General features: G+C 41.6%; 1 protein-coding gene across 8 annotated transcripts; it reads right to left on the reverse strand.

Moving 5' to 3' along the window:
* Positions 1–635: 635 nt before the first annotated feature.
* ogt.1 (O-linked N-acetylglucosamine (GlcNAc) transferase, tandem duplicate 1) lies at positions 636–16097 on the reverse strand. 8 transcript variants are annotated; one of them, XM_030061339.1, is made up of 23 exons: positions 15676–16097; positions 13225–13405; positions 12440–12683; positions 12257–12325; positions 8559–8675; positions 8367–8446; positions 7503–7698; positions 6989–7129; positions 6748–6848; positions 6319–6472; positions 6006–6107; positions 5674–5871; positions 5128–5286; positions 4876–4965; positions 4660–4785; positions 4288–4458; positions 4021–4137; positions 3427–3597; positions 3246–3293; positions 2838–2990; positions 2451–2703; positions 1987–2110; positions 636–1888 (listed from the first exon to the last, which is right to left on the reverse strand). In XM_030061339.1, exons 1-23 carry the CDS (start codon positions 15710–15712, stop codon positions 1708–1710), a joined length of 3213 nt encoding a protein of 1070 aa, XP_029917199.1. In that variant the 5' UTR covers positions 15713–16097; the 3' UTR covers positions 636–1707. The 8 variants fall into 8 exon arrangements, with proteins under 8 accessions (XP_029917199.1, XP_029917200.1, XP_029917201.1 ...); XM_030061340.1 differs by having other exon boundaries at positions 5692–5871; positions 15676–16096; XM_030061341.1 differs by having other exon boundaries at positions 13225–13375; positions 15676–16095.
* Positions 16098–17471: the final 1374 nt, after the last annotated feature.

Consider the following 17471-nt stretch of genomic DNA (forward strand, 5'->3'; position numbering starts at 1 on the left):
ATATGCACATATCATATGTCTCCAGTGTTTGTAACTTGGGAGTCATTTTATTGTGTATTTTTTTTTTTTTTTTTTTTTTTTTTTTTTTTTGGGCAAACTTCATATTTGCTTGTATGGAATAAATTTTTGTCGTTCATAAGATGGGTGAACATGTGCTCATGCGCTGTGCTCATGTTTGGTCTGTGTTGTGTTGAGGTTTTTTGTGTGTATGTTCATTTGTATTAAGACTCTTAAAAACTTAAATTTGAAAAAGAAGTGCAAAATGCCTCCGTTTACTGTTACCTATGTGTTCAAACATTATACTCACAATTTAAATGGAGTACAATGGTCACTGTAGTTTTCAAATGTCAGTTTGAGTCCAGAGCTTCAACAAGTTTTTTTTTTTTTTTTTTTTGCTTATATATCTATAGATATGTCTATCTCTCTGTATATAGACTACGGTCATAACTAAGATAAAGGAAATGCAGAATCTGACCCAATCTGACCCAGGCCCTTTGCTGCATGTCATCCTCTCTCTGTTCCCCGTCCCCCGTCTCTTTCAACTGTGCCCATCTAATCAAGCAGAAATACCCCAATAGTAAAATATAAAGTTTCATAGTTATATTCACACTTCTACTGGACGCACAAATTAGTACTAAAGGTTTGCCATATATCTTTATTTTTTTAATCATATTTAGTCAGAGCCTTGCAGTATCATTGACAGCATACAGTTAATAGACAATACAAAACAAAAACAGCTTAGAAAATACTTACCTAGGCCGTTCCTGGTTTGAGTGATAAAACCAATCAATACGTGGATAATGGCTTACGTGAAATTTAGGCCCTTTCCAATGATTACCAACAAGAAACTCCTTTGTCCAGCTTTGCCCAATTGTCTTTGCAAGCATAATGTGTGACATCAAAGAGGACAACAGCTATTGACTGTATTCCTAAATTGACACATGACAAAATCCTTTAAAAGTTGGCATTTGGTGATGGGGGAAAAAAACAGTCTTCCTCATGGCCATCTTCATCAAGACTTGCACATCTACTTGGTGCAGTCATATTTAACAATAACAGCTTACGACAAAATAAAGAGCAGTTGCAAACTAAGTTTTATGAAAGCATGTTAAAGCTGATTAAACTTAAGTCAGTTACAACTTTCATGGTGCAACATTGTCCTTTTTAAACACACTGAACACTTAATCCAACTATAAGTAGATCAACAAGGTGATGGAGGCTGGGCATTCGCTCCACCAGCAATTAGTCTCATATGCACACAGAGAGGAGGAGGGAAAAAAATCCACTGATTCCAATCACTGACAGGGCAGAGGGGCATTCATTTTCCTCTCACACACACCAAAGACTGTGTGGTTCAAGACAGGAGTCTCAGATCAAGAGCCTGAAACATCAGACTGTATCTGGCTCAGGAAATGCAGATAAATGTGTCTGTGTGTATGTGTGTGTGTGTGTGTGTCTGTGTATGTGAGATGCATTGATGAATGTGAAGGGGAGACACCCGGGGTTCACCTGTAGGCTCCAGAACAAATAAGAGTCCTATTAACGTGGGAGTAAATGGATGGAGACAGATATAAACATTCAGGAAGGACTGGAGTGGAAATTAACGATTACTCAAGCTAGGGTGGCTTGTAATGGTTCAAAGTAAGGAAGCTGGGGAAGACTGAACAGGGTTGGGGTGTGCAGGAGAGAAGGCGCCGTGCATCAAGTTCAGGCATTCTCGCTGGTCTCGATTGGCTGGAGTTTGACCAGGTGTTCTGGCTTTGTCCCACTGGCATGGTGCTCCCACATTTGCAGATAGAGCTTCTCCAAGTCCATGGTGTACTGTTTGGTGTTGAAAAGAGGGCTGCAGATTCGCTGTTTCCACACACGTGCTCTAATCATCTTCAGGCTGCAGAGGATACAAGTTGGTGGTTAGAATGGCAGCTGTATTACATGAGGAAAAATGATTTAGTGCCATCAGCATATGTCAGATCATATTTTACTTACTATTCCATGTCAGAGCCAAGTTTGACTGCTACATCCTCATACTCCTGGCGACTCTGGGCAATGAGTTCAGGACAGCCTAGACAGGTGAGTTGAGAGGCAGCCACACGGGAGGCCAGGGTCTCACCTTCAGCACATGTTTATAAATGAGAGAGGAGCCAAAAGATTTTAGACAGATGGCAGTTATTTCTTGCCAATAACATATCCATATGAGCTTTTTTTTTTTTTTTTTTTTTTTAAACCATTTATTTACTTTATGTCTTTAGTACTTATTCATGCAGGCCTTTTAAAATGGCATTTTTCTGATGTCTTTTATTTTTAATCTGTGGATATTGCTGGAAGATGTGAATGTCCCTTGGGATGAATAAAGTATCAATCTATCCATCTATCTTTTTAATTATCAATGACACCCCCACTCCCAAACCAGTGCCTGGCCCTCAGAATGCAGCTTGAGTCCAACTTCTCACCTGGCATGGTAACCATGGGTGTTCCTGCCCAGAGAACATCCATGCCTGTGGTGTGCCCATTACACAGAGGCGTGTCCAGACACACATCAGCTAGCTGGCCCCTCCTCACATGCTCCTCCTTGGGCGCCACAGGTGAAAAGATGATGCGTGAGGCAGGGAGACCCATGTTCTGGGCATACTGCTGGATATTGGGCTCACCCACAGCAGGGAAACGAAGAAGCCACAGCACACTGTTGGGCACACGCTTGAGGATCTAGCAGTGATAAATTTTGACAAAAATAAAGTTCCAGTTACTATATGACTACATAAATTCCTCTGCATAAACCCAATGCTTAAAGAGCGCTCTCAACAGCTGTATTCTAACTAAACTCCAGCAGTCCAACTTACATTGGCCCACATCTGCAGGGTCGGGGGGTCAATCTTGTAGAGCTGGTTGAAGTTGCAGTAGACAATGGAGTCCTCAGGAAGACCGTACTGGGAGCGAGTTGTCACGACAATGGTGCGTGGCACCTCCTCTCCAGTGGCAGCTTTGTTGTTAATCTGAAAAAGAGCATGAAATAGTGCTGTTCAAAGATAAATTGTCATATTCTCTGCTTTTTCCCAGACTCCCACTGAGTTACAGTGTGACAAGAGCTGTCTGTTAAAGAGAACAGTGCTAGTGAGCCTATAGGTGATTAAAGGTAGTTTGTAAAGTCATGGTAGCAGCTATAGTATTAAGGCCAAATCCACAGTGCCACAAGTTCCCTCACCACCAGTTTTTGTGCTTTTACTGTGACTTTCATTTAGACACCATACCTGGAGAGCAACATTCGCAGAGACAACAACCTCTTCTGCAGACAAGATCTGAAAATCATGCTAAAATAAATTGGTGGTCTTGCATTTGTCTCTACCTTTATAGATATTTTACACCCATTTTATTACATACTGCAAGTCAAGAATGTGCTTTTATGGATGTGTGCATGTATGTTTTGCATACCTGTGTAGTGGCCAGGCCATTGCTGACAGTGAAGCCGTTGATTGTGACCTGGATTTGGCCTTGGTTGATCATGTTGATGATGGCTTCAGCTGCTGTGTTCATGGGAATCACGGGCATAGACAGAGCGCCATTGGTGTCCCCAGAAGGTTCCTGGTTGTTATCACACTTCATCTGGAACAAAGAACAGCTCCAATTTAACTACTTTAAAGTGTTTTAAGTAAATGCATAATGACAAAAGGCTGCCCAAGAGTTAAGGAAGAATAGTTTCTTAGTAATACAAACAAGATGAATGTATTACCTAAATTTAGTAGGACTGTTTTATAATTTACCCTCTGAAACTGAGACAGACTAAGAAATTCCTCCAAATCAGAATCCATGGCTGCAAATGACAGACTTATTTATTTTTTGGTCAGTCATTCATCCCCAACAGTGAAACCACAAGCTAGCAGGCAGTTTGTTCGAGTAACAGATTGTGCTAGCAAACAGTTTGTGCAAGGAAATTGTCTGTAAATTGTAAATTATCCAAGTCCAACATCATATAAAACAATTACTAATTTGACCGGGACCAGAGTTTCAGCTGATTCCTTTACTCACCTTTACTACCTTCACATCTGGAAGACTGTCCAAGAAGGCCTTCAGATCAATACCATTGAGCACAATACGATTATCAAAGATGTGTCCATTAGACTTGAAATCAATCACTGCCTTTTTCTGTTGATTACAAAAAAAAACAAAAAACATTACACATGTTAAATAAACATTTTCACAAATAACAAAACTGGCTGCCACTGATAAAAACTGTTGGGTAACCTGATGAAGCATCACACAAGCACAGCAGCTAAAGTGAAATAATGGACAAACCTTGAGGTGAGGGAACATGTTGGCATGGTCTCCAATGAAGAAAGTGTTGGGCATGTAGGCCAGTTTCTCAGAATACTGTTCAGCAACTTCGACAGGTGATGTCTCCTTGTCCGTGATGATATAATCCATGAATGGAGCCCCACTAGTTCCTGGGTAGCCCAGCCACATTGCCTAATGGACAAAAACAGATACAACAAATTAGGGACCTTATTACTTAAGTCAGAACACATTTGATTGTTGAATTTAAAGTTTAACATTTGCCAAATGGATTCCAGTTCCAGGACTTTGCATGACTGTCAAGATGCATACATCACTCTGTTCACACGGCTGACTTTCTTGTTATGACAGACAAAAACCATATACATAACTGACCTGAATGGGGGCAGGGCGCAGTGCAAACAACTCATTGCGGGCTCCCTTGGTGTATCCGTTCATGTTGACCAAGATGTGGACTCCGTCCTGGTGGATACGGTCAGCTGCCTTGCCATTGCAGGGGGTCTAACAGGGGTGCAGAGGCAGGGTGAGTGCTGAATGTATTTTAATTTAATTCAAATGAAGTAAAAACTGATTTAAGACAATTGCAGCTACCTGTGAGAGGTCTGTGAAGTGATGAGCCTCTGCTACCACTTTGACACGGAAGTTGGTACTGTCGTCAGGGCTGAGAGCGTAGCAGAACACCTTGAGAGAAACACATTCTTTCTTAGGTTCTGTAAATAAACACTATTACCATGCTTCAATCAATAACCAATGGCAAGTCCAGACATTCTAATGCATACCACACACAATTGCCAAGTCTAGTTTATATTTCCTAGAGTAAGGATAAAAATGAATGTCACGCACCTCAAATTTTTCAGAGTTGTGCATGCCAGGAATGGACTGCATCAGGTGGGAGGTAGGGTGGTTACCAAAGTCAGAGCTGACATAACCAATGCGCAGGCGGCCTCCACTGGCCTTCAGATCCTTAGGATGCTCATAAGCAGGTTTGTGCAGGGCATTTATCTGTGGAACAAGCAGTGATATAAGAGGACAGCTAAAGCAGGACACCCAAATCAAGTGAGACCAAGTATAGCTATACTGACTGTAGCAGTGGTTTACTTAGGCTAGCACTAATAACAAAGATACTACTAAATCATGTAACAAACTCCTGCTATTAATCCATCTCAAATAAAGATAATTTTTATCCATCCTTATACCGTACCCATAGCCCTGCAAGCCACCCTTTCACCACCAGTTTTCTGCACTATATATTTAGATGCATATATTTATGTACTCTGAAACCAGAACCATGTTAAGATAACCACTTCATCACCCCTTACCTAGCCCATGTCCCTGCAGCCATAGCCATCACCAGCCACCTTATATATAATAGAATAAAAGTTTACTTGCTTTGATCAGTGCGTGTACCTTGTCCAGGCAAAGGTTGCCATGACGTTCGGCAATGGCCTTGCGGAAGCCGTGAGAGAGCGGATACAGCATGCTGTGGTGAGGGTGCACAGATGGTAGACGGTTCTTATCCAGCTGGTCAGCCACAATGCTAACAAGCTTCTTCATCCGCTCATCATAGTCGGTCCAGTCACACACAATCTGAGAGGGTCACAGGAACAGGGCAGAGAAGACAGATACGACAAAATCCAAGAGGTTAGAAACATCGATAAAAATGAATCAACAAACATCAACAGTGATGTACATTGGGGTTTAAGTACTGAAGTTTCAGGTACCTGCAGGCAGTGTGCCAAGTTGCAGTAGGCATCAGGGAAGTCTGGCTTGAGTTTCAAGGCTGTGCGGTAAGATGCAATGGCCTCTGGGATGTTGCCAGAGTCCTGAGAAAAATGGAAAAGAATAAATTAGGACTTCAGCAAATTTGAAAAATAATAATTGATGCTGGGCACAATGAAATGTTTACAGCTGTCTCTTTCCATGAACCAGCTTGCAGGAATAGACAAGCAACCCCAGTATTTTTAATAGATATAGGCCTACATTTAGTACAGAACGTTATTCAGCAATAAAGAAATGACCAATGATTCTCCCCACCTTGTGAATAGAGGCCAGATTGCTGTGAGCATCAGCAAAGGCAGGGTTGATCTGGATAGCACGGGTGTAGCACTGCAGGGCTCCTTGCACATCTTGCATTTCCTTCAGTGTGTTACCCATGTTTGAGTAGGCATCAGCAAATGTGGGACTGATTCTACAAACAAATAGGAAGAAGATGGTTTAACAGATGGGTGTGGGTGTTTAACAACATTACTCCATCAGAAGCTGTATTATCCTTACCAGCAATTAACAAAAAAATCTCATGGCATCTGACTTTATGTCAAAGTACGTTTATGGTTGATTTATGGATTTATTTACTCCAGTAAAGACTGTATGCCACTGGGGGGATTTACTGTATTTAATACACTATTTTGCTGAGCATAAATGTTATAAACAAGCCAAAGCCATCTCAATCATCAAGTTACCAACCTGATAGCCTCCTTGTAGTGCATGAGGGCTTCCTGGAGTTTCCCTTGCTGTTGGAGAACACTGGCCAGGTTAGAGTGAGCTGCTGCAAACTCTGGGAAAACCTGATGAGAAACAAGGAGAACCCAACCTTAACTTAACAAGTGAGCAGTGCCTAACTGTGCCACACTCAAGTGTAAATCAACCATGATTGTGAAGTTAATATATAATTATAAATGATACAATAAATAAACTCTTTGCTCACCTCCAGAGCTTTCCTGTAGAGTTGAACTGCCTCTTCAATGTTGCCTTGCTCACGCTTAATATTGGCCAAATTGTTGAGGGAGTCTGCATGTGTTGGACATAAACGTAAGGCTGTGTTGTAGCATTCCTCTGCTTCAGACACCTGGGAAAGGCATTAACCATAGAAGGATAAATGCAGTATATGCACAACTGATGCAATTCCATACAAAGAATGGTAGATAGATTCAAAAGGAGACCTAACAAACTCTTATGGGATTTTTGGCTAAAACCATGTGTAAACATTATGCAAACACAAATACTGCATAAATCTCACTCCACGTGTATGGTCACATGTTTATTCAACTTCAATGTCATGAGGTGGAAATGTTCAGAGTGCAGCCAATACAGTAACAGGAATGGCATGCATTGAAATCATCTCCCTACAGAAATGGGGATTTAAATATAAAGCAGGCTTTACAGTAGTGTGTGCATGAACGCACGCGCACACACAGACGCACAAATACATATTGTCTTACATTGCCCTTCTCCTTCAGGGCGTTTGCCAGGTTGCAGTAGGCATCAGGAAAGTGTGGCTGCAATTCAATAGCACGGCGGTAGGTGTCAATAGCCAGATCGATGAGGCCCTGTTCGTAGTAGACACAGGCCAGGTTGCCATGGACCACAGCATGGTTGGGGCTAAGGCTCAGTGCTCGCAGGTAGCCGGCCACAGCTCTGCAAGCACAACATACCATTGATGTTCAGGAGACAATATTTTACTTTTACATTTAGTCACAGCTCTCACTTGCAGCCAGTTTGCGTTCCTATTGACAAATAATTAAGGTTGATTACATTTTGAATGCAAAATTTCACAATTGAGGCCATTCCATTGACAAAACCAAAGTGGCCCTAATAAAGGCCATCAAATAAAAAAGGACACCACATCAAGTTTTGAGAAGAACATTTAACAGCCAATAAAATTACATCTGTCTGGACCGCTGTCAAGACAAACAGCTCTGATACTACTTTAAGTAGATCAGTTTTATGTTATACTGCACATACCAAATTCACAACTACTAAAGGGCGACTCATTTTGCATCAGGTTAGGCATACTATAAACCTTTCAAAAAACATCACAAGATTGTGAAAATTTCACTGACTGAGTGGTTGCATATCTGTAAGCACAGAGAACCTGCCCTGCCTGAATGACAGCATGAGAAACACTGTGACAAACGCAACGTTATGGACAGGGAGACAATGAAGTCTAATTTATCTGCGCTGACTCATTTTAAGTAGAATCCAGGGAGTGGTTAGGTGGTGTTCAACAGACTGCAAAGAGATTAGATTTTTAATATATCAGTAGGGAGAGTCTCACTGTCTTGCATATTTTGAGGCACACTCACCTGTCAAAGATGCGGGCTTCTTTCAAAACATTGCCCAAATTAATGTAAGCATCTAAGAAATTTGGATCCAGAGTCACCGCCTAAAATGTTGAAGAAACACACATTAAAGCAAGAACAAAACAAGACCATTAGTAGCAAGATGGAAAGTGGAAAGCCTTAAAAAAAAAAAAAAAAAAAAAAGTCATAACCAACCTTTTCAAAATGGTGTATGGCCAGCCATATCTCTCCCTGGGCATTGAACACACAGCCCAGGTTGCTCCAAGCCACTGCAAAGTTGGGCTGAGTCTCAATGGCTTTCAGGTAACAAGCCTTGAATGGGTTAACAATGAAAAACCACAGGAAAGGAGGAGAGGAAAAGATAGAATGGGAGAGGTGTAGTATGAAGAAGGGAGGACAAAGGGATTGTAAAATAAAACAAATAGAAGATTGAGAATAAAAAGGAAGAAAAGAAAACAAAAAGGGCAGAGGAAACAGAATTAGTGACCATTCTCCATGATGGCAAAAAGTGAGTCTGCAGCATGGGCTCGCGGGCGCTCAAGTCTGCCGCGCTAAGCTGCATTGCTTTTTCCTACGCTGCGCAGATCCAACCAACACCCACACGCAGGCCCACATCCCACAGTTATGACTCCATTCTCGGAAAAGCTATGGTTCCCACCCCAGGTCAAGTGCTGTCCAAACAGTAATAACCCAAAGCAGTAAGTCACCACCAGGTGTAAAATCTGCATAATATTCATCATTCAGTATAACTGCTGTATATTCCATGTTGGCAAGTTATCTCACAACCTTGGATGCTGGACACTGCGTGCAGGTGAAGGTCCCTGTAATGCAGGCGCACAAATCCACGCGAGCGCGCAGGTGTGTGTATCACCACCACCACAACGCACCGCAAACTGCTGCTTGCATGACCCCGCTGCTAGCAAAGGTCATTATTTGGCTGCTGCGCTTGCTGACTGGCCAGGTGAGACAGCTGCAGACCCGTGACCCCTGGCAGAACTCCTGCTACACCAGACTGGCACATGCTCGATACCCACACAGTATCTCGGGGCAAAGTGGGATTGCAAGGGAGAGGGCGGGGGGTTGAGGGATTACATCAACCAATGGCTAGACCATGAAATGATAATTTGGAAAATTTCAGAAGTAAACAGCCAATAGTAAAATATCTGCCATGGACAGAATCAAAAGAATATTTTTTGGATGACTGAAAAGAGCAGTATGATAGCCAATTGTATTTTGTATTGTATTTTGAGATATGGGGGGCTTTTAGGTGCGAGGCTGGCAGAGGGTGGGGGGAGGTCCGCAACCAACAGGCCAAAGGGGATAAGGGGGCAGGGGTTGCTTGCTTGCGCTTGTCGCCCTTTTGGTTGCTTGGAAGGTATCGCTGCGCAGCCCCTGCGCTACTGCAGACTCACAGCGCATAATCTGCATCATCAGAACGCTGCAACTCCAAATAAAGAAGGAAAAATAAAACAAAATAGGAAAAATAACCAACATGTAAGAGTTAGAGGGTTCTTACTTGTTTTTTCACGATTATTGCTTCCAATCCAAGTTTCTTTTTACTTACTACAGAGCTGGGCAATTAGTGTAACATTTTAAGCAATGCTTACTGTACTTTCTTTCTTTGTTACTTTTTCTTGTTTTGCTCTTCAAAGGAAGCCACAAGACAGAGGAGCTCAAGCATGGAGTGAGGTGGTTTTTCTTTTGTTGGCAGTTACAAACCCGTTACCATATTTTTGGACTTTGTCAGAGTGGCGGCCGCAGCTGGCTGGAAGAAGAGGAGAGGACTGATGCTGCCCTAGTGTTCCTTTCCGCCAGGCACCTACGCAGGAATAGTGTCACCCACCTGAAACCTTCTAAATAACAATATCAGTTGTGGAAAAAACCAAAAGAGACAAAATCAGAAAACAAGATCGTTAGTATAAGTTTGCAAACAATACATTCTTTTTTTCATATGGAAATAAAACAGGTTCTTCCAAATAACAACAAAACTTAAAAGCAAGCTGTTCTTAGTTTTCATTCATGCAATGAATGTTTCTTTTAAAAGAAAACAACAAAAAAAATAATTAAAAGGGTAGCTGGGAGGGAAGAAAGGCTTTGACATGCTATATTTAATGGTGGAATATAGTGAAGCTTTAAACTCTCCATTAACCCAGTTTTCAAACTAAACTACAGAAAAGGAGGGAGGTTACTGGCTTGATCTTCCTCAAATGAACTGATCCCATCTCTTTGGGAATATCATTGCATATTTGAAGGAAAAGGGAAGAAGTAATAATCAATACTTTGCTTTTATTCTTTTATCCTTTTCAGAAAGATTTTTAATTAATGCTTTGTTTTTCTTTATCCTGTCCTGCTTTCTTGAATCCTGGCCAATGGGGTAAAGAAAAAAGTCTGTGGTTTAATTATTTGTATCTAGAAGCCTCCACAGCTCTGAAATAAAGAGGTCATCGCTTTTGCTGCACGTGCTTCTGTCTCTCTAACCCAGCATCTGACGCGGGCGATGGAGTACAGATAGTGAGCTGTCTGCCTGGCGCAGCCCGGACCACTCCACAGGCTCTTAATGAGGCCTCCTAAACCCACACTAGAAAACCCACTATTCAATAAGAGGGTGTGTCAGAACAGATAACCAGCTAGGGGCAGTTGTCATTATCAGCCATCATCAGAGGCATATTAATGGGGTGGGGCGTATAAAGAAAGCACTGTGGGGTCTGCTTGAGCCTGCACTGGGCATAGCTGAAGGGTCAGGAAGACAGCTCTGTGCGCGCACTCCACCGGTCCTCAGCAAGCGCGCGGGGGGTGGAGCGACAGAGCAGGGGGAGCTGATAACTCCCTGGCGCTTCTCCCCACTCCTTAACCCCCCTCTAGCACCAAATAAGATGGCCTGTAACCAGAGGGACAACATCTCCACACCTCCAGTTCTGACTCAACCCAAGGATGGAGTCCCTATAATCAATATGGAGAAAATATTTCAAGTGACAAAGGAGAGTTTAACAAGTGACAGAAAACACACAGGCAGCAGCTGTGCTGAAAGTAAAGTGAGCTGGCAGTAGGCTTGTGATAAATATACTGGAGCACAGTGGTTTGGTTAGAGACCATCTTATCTTTTGCATTGCAAAGATTAACTAGCATCTCATCAGTTCATTTATTCTCCAAAGACCGAGCCAGCATTTTCCCTCCAAAAATCAACTTCAGAATGCTTTAGAATGGGCCAAGATTCACAAATGACACCAACAGGAATCAACACTGTCAATTTCCAAACTCCAGCCTTTCTTCCTGAACAGGGAGGGAGGGCAGACCTTTGGTATCAAGGTCAGGGTAAAGCAAAAGATTTTGGGACTAAGAGCAAGGGTGGAGACAAAAAGGGATGTATCTAATGATAGCTATATTAAAAACAAAATGTTTTGAGCTGCCTGAAAAGTAATCAACAGAAACAGGAACGTTTGGGTCTATAAATGAATTTAAAAAAAAAAAAACATAGTAAACAAAGGAACAGTTGCCTCATACGGGAAGTGGTGAGCCATTCCAGTCCAACGCTTCTCAAGGTTTTTGGAAAAGTTACGAACGTGAAGCTCACTGCAACTGTGAAATGACAGAAAGCTACTGTTCCCTGTCGTTCACATGGCCAGGAGGGCTGATGCTAAACCTGAGTGGGTGGAGGTCCGGGGCCGTGAAAGTACAGGGAAAGGGCTTGAGATGAGTGCAGCTTGTAATTATGTCAAAAGGGTAAAAGGAAAAAATCTATGGCCTTCGTGGTCAAATGGGAGATGATAAAAAAGAGCATAACCAGTTGTGGACAAAAAAAAAATATATGTAAAAGAAAAAAAAAAAACCTACAATAATAAAATAAAAATAAAAAGCATTTTGCAACCAGCTAATGTCAACCCACTGGGACATACCTTGGCCTCTTCCAAACGCCCAAGGGCTTTGAGCAAGTTGCCCAAGTCACTACGAACACAATAAAGATCCTGAAAGAAAAAAGTAAACACTGATTTTTACAGTGCTATAAAAAGAATGAGAACATGTTGACCCTTCAATCTATCAATTCAGTGAGATAAGACTATTGCATCTAGGTTGCTTACAGGGTTATACTGTAATGCAGACACATATGCCTGCACAGCTCCCTCCATGTCCCCTGCTGCCACAAGAGCTGCTGCCAAGTTGATGTATCCGTCGATAAAATCTGGCTTCAGCCTCAGGGCGTGTCGATAGTGCTCTATGGCCTCCTGTAATTGCCCACGCTCCTTGTACACATTCCCCAGGTTGGAGTAGGCCTCGGCCAGCATTGGGTTCTGTTTGATGGCCAAGGTACTGAAGTGAGCAGACCTGTGGGGCCAGAATGGATATGGCACCGTCACAAACCTGAGGGACTGACTAAGAGCACTGAATAGGTAGAGAGGAAAGGCAGCAGCAAGGTGCCAGGTTAAAAAGAAAGACTTCTTCTGTGTACAGCTTTTTAAGTGCATGTCTGAAATCTACACATGATGAATGTGCTTAAAATGTGAGAAACACTAATACAAGACATACCACACTAGTTTCACCAACATCTAAACCTCATTTCTCACTACTGCACAAGCTGTCACTCACAGGCACAGAAAGCACTAGACAAAAGAGAGTGAGATACAACTTGTAACCTTCACCAAGACACCTGTAAAGAAAGAGCGTGGCCACCACCAAAGCTGTGAAGAGATTGTTATGAGGGGACAAAAGCGAGAATGCGTTTGACCAAGACAGTTCCAGAGGACGGCTTAGCTGCTGCATTTGAATTCCACACCAGCTGCGTGCAGTTAGTCACAGTGGGCCCAGTATGCTCTGCACCTCCACTTCACATGGTGAGTTTGCTGCGAGCCAGACCCCCCCACCTCACCTGTCGAGTCTACGGCACTGGAAGTGGATGGAGGACAGGAGCAGCAGCACGCCTGTGTTGTCAGGCTCCTGCCTCCACAGCTGCATGCAGTGGCGCTCTGCTGCCTCAAAGTCCCCTGATTGATACTCCCGGTGCGCCAGCTCAGCCAACCCTTGGAAGGAAAGCATACGTTTTGTCGGTTCTGGAGCACCAACACAGCCCAAGGAGGGGGGGAAACAACATGTTAGAGGTGATGGAAGAAATGAGGCAGACAAATGAAGAAAAAAAAATGAATGAGAAGCTGATGCTTTTCAGGAGAAATAATGGCAAACCTTTTTAAACTCAACAAATAACAGTGCAGTGGCAATGACAAAAATAGATGAGGCAAATATTTACTGTCTGCTAGAACATCTTTAATACAGAATGGCATGGATTATACAACTGTCTTGAATTATATTCCAGCCGTACTGGTCCAAACTTGCATGACAAACTGCGTCTACTGAATCTCAATCAATAACTTATGTTCAAGTCTGATTAAATTAAGCTGGTTGACTAATACTTAATTCAGCGCGCTATGTTTGGAAACATTATTCACAGTCCGATGTCTAAACAATGGTCACAAAAGAAAAGTATTGGCATCACGCCTATTGTAAAGACTGTTTCATTTAGTAATTATTTTGTATTTCTTTTGAATAAATGCTGAAGTAGAAGAGTCCTTGGTAGCGGACTCAAACTACTGGACTGCAATGTAATTATGTTACTCTAAGTTATGTCTGTTTTAAAAGGTGGAGTTCACTTTTAGAGATCTAGATTACAACCTGTGGATGTGGTAGGCGCGCCCATATTATATGGGGCTAAAGACATAAATCTAACATTTAATGTTGTAATGTAAACAAAGATGGATTATGAAACATGGTCCAGGCAAAACAGCTGCTCAGCGTTCATGATTTACCAATTCGCAATGGATGGAAAGGGTGTGGTAAAAGAACAAATATGGGAGGATAAAAAAATGGCAATTTAAGGTTGCATAACATAGTGTTAAATATACAAACACTGTATACCTTTGACATTTTAAGATCTGCAGGTGGTATGCTAAATTAATTCTTCAATTTAGCATACAACCTGCAGAAATAAGTGCACAAGTGCTTTATTTCATTGGTGCTTGCAGGGTGAGGTAAGAGTGAATTGACTTTTTGATTCAAGTAAACACAAACCTGCTGTGGTAGCACTATTTTTAAGCCAAAAAAAAGCTAAACAAAATATTTAGACTGTAGAAAATCACTTGTTCCTATCATATGGACAGACAGCACATCAGAGTCTAGCTGTTTAATACATGACTGAACCTAATAATGTGTATTTTTTTATCTCAACACAAGAAAAGCATCATGGTCAGTCAATTACCCAACAAGGAGCATCTTTATGATGAACTGACAATTTCCTTGTATGATCAGTGGACTCTTACGATTTGAAATGGTTACCAAAATCGTTATTTCAATTAAATTCATTACAGGTTAGCTGAAAATTTAACAGGAAAAGTTCAATGGGAAGGACCTTCTGGGCTATAGTGAACTTTGGACACATCTGCCATATTTCAATGTCAGTTATACCACTATAATCACCACTAGATTAATTATGTGACATGAGAAAATATCTTAACTGTTAGGAAAATGTATTGTTTTTAAGATCTGTAGACCTGTTTCTACTTCATTTTCCACAAAATGCACATCCTTCCTCTGTACATTTTAGGTTATGTTTACCACTCATTCATGCGCATTTTGCTTTGCCAGGTCGCGATTTACTGTGTAAGTATGTGATTGTCTTGGGTGTTGAACTGAACCGCTATTAGAAAGTCAGCTACACCTGTCAATATATATTGATCTCATCACTGAAAACGCCAGATAAAACAGCTGTGACTGACTGCTGAGGTCATCTTTCCTAATAAGCAGCATTTCGCAATGTATTACAGACAGACGAAAACACACAGCGGTGATGCTGGTCTATGCATATTATAGGCAAACGCAGGGCGCCTGTATGCTTATCCTTAGCTAATAAGGTCCTGTGTATCACATATAAGTTTAAGCTTCTTACCTAACATATTTGTATTAACTTTAACTTCCTCAAAGATTTCAGACTCGTTACACACCAAATGGCGGAAATGCTGACATCCAGTCTGACGATAGTCAAAGCGATGTCTTCCTTGGCCCACACAAATGCTCAAAAGTAACGTGCTCTCAGCCTTTCCAGTGTTTAACGTGTCGCCAACATAATCATAAGCACTAAGTGTCAGCTATATGGCCAGCATACATTCATGGTGGTTCCAGGAATGTACACACTATTTAAACTCATAATTTATCGTGTATTATCATCACGCATGATGTGCTGTCTAACCGAGACATCACATGCTGGATAACGTTTCAAGATAGCTAGCTAATGCTAACTATTTCCGCAGTCCACTAGGTAAAGGTAAATTACCTGTACTGTCAGCCACGTTTCCCACTGAGCTCGCCATCTCCTCGGTCTTCGTGTCTTGCACGGTGGTCGTCAGTGTGTATTCTGGTTTATTACACTTTCAGAGAAAACTGTGTATATGGGCAATCGCCACTAGCCAGCTAACACGTTCTCAGGCGAGCTAGCTAGCTAACCTTGGATTTGTGCGTAACTTCACCTCGAGTGCTCAGCCACAAAATTGTGCAAAGCGTAGTGGAGCCTGCCACAATAGCTAACTCAAGTGGCCAATAAATAGCCTTGCCTCGAAATATAATATATTACTGCATTTGTTACAAACGCGTTGACGAGAAGCTCGGGCTGATTTCCTCTTCACAACAAAGCGGCTGTGGAACATAAAATGGCGGAGTGTTTAGGACTCGTTTTTGACAGAAACTAGATCCGCCCATCGCCATTACGAAGAACGATCTTGATACCGTGTTTGCAATTGCCATCTTTGTAATATAATATTCCATCAGATGCTGTTTCTAAAATGTTTCTCCTCTACGCTTGCATTGCAATATTAGCCTTCGAGATACAACCGTGCGAGCTCATGTCATGCATAGTGCTGCGCGGAGGAGCACATTGGTGCAGTGTCACATTGCGGCAAATGATCCGGGTGTTCTAGAAAAAGTCAAAGCGACATGAAGTGTGTCTGTCCGTGTCTGTAGCACTCTCCACACCAGGATCCATTGATTAAATAAAAAATATATAAATGCATTATTATGTATATTGTACATGGAATGAGTTTGCATGTATGTTTATGTGAGGACCTATGCATGCTGCAATATGTGTATAAATATGGATTAAAAAGACATGTTTCTACATAATTTATTGGGGGGAAAAACAGCATTTAGGCTAGTTGTTTGCTGTTATTTTATTAATTCCAGTTTGGCAAATTTCTTTTTAACAGAACACAAATAGAGCAAGACATATACCAAATACAGACACTAAGACACTTGCAAACAAAACAATAGAGACTAGCCTGCACATCCATTAATAAGTAGACAGGGCAGGCAAAAATCCATTATGATCATTACACAGTTTCTGCACTAAATGCACTGGCACGATTACCTTCCCCCAACAACAAGGAAACTTCATCATTTGACAAGGTCATTAATCCCAGAAAAGGCTTTAAAAAAAAAAAAAAAAAAGTTGAAATAGCCTAGTTCATTCTTGTTTCATTGTGTTGAGTGCAAGAACATTTGTGCTTTAATGTCCAGGACTAAACCAAATTTTAAACTGATTACCATCGTAACAGATGGGATAAGTAGATTATGTGTAACTCTATGATTTGTTTGTTATTTGAATTGTTTTGTCCAAGCCTGCCATTGGTCAAAGTGCCCTTATGTATAGGTCTATATTGCTTGACAACAGATTATGACAATCTAATTTAAACCCATGTTTTTCAATAGCAGTGAATACACATAAACATAAAAAGTAGAATCATTGTGTGTTACCTGACCTCCTCAAAGAAGTAGGCCCGCTGTTGAGAAGAGTGGCCGCTTACCTGTAATTACCTGTAAAAAAAAAAAAAAAAAGAAAAAGAAAAGAAAAAAAAGAAAGAAAGAAAGAAAGAAAAGAAAAGAAAGAGACTTTATATTTTGGCTTATCCAGATGCTGATGACCCAAAAGAACAAAGAAGTCAAGTGTGAAAGTGATGACAGCCTGGGATGTCAGGGGAACTCTGCAGGAAGTTAGGGGTGTAAGTATCATAATCACCAACAGGGGGCACCCTCTGTAAAGCTATAAGTGCATGAGAGCAGTTTCTGTGGCCACTGCAA

Source organism: Myripristis murdjan, chromosome 10, assembly GCF_902150065.1.
Source record: "Myripristis murdjan chromosome 10, fMyrMur1.1, whole genome shotgun sequence".
NCBI classification, from domain to species: domain Eukaryota; kingdom Metazoa; phylum Chordata; class Actinopteri; order Holocentriformes; family Holocentridae; genus Myripristis; species Myripristis murdjan.

Excerpts from the sequence above, each read along its gene's own strand:
- ogt.1 (XM_030061339.1), bottom strand. The coding sequence starts at position 15,712 with ATGGCGAGCTCAGTGGGAAACGTGGCTGACAGTACAG. Across the intron at positions 12,684-13,224 it reads CAGTGCCGTAGACTCGACAG|GTCTGCTCACTTCAGTACCT; the intron begins GTGAGGTGGGGG and ends CTGGCCCCACAG. Across the intron at positions 6,108-6,318 it reads ATCTGGCCTCTATTCACAAG|GACTCTGGCAACATCCCAGA; the intron begins GTGGGGAGAATC and ends CATTTTTCTCAG.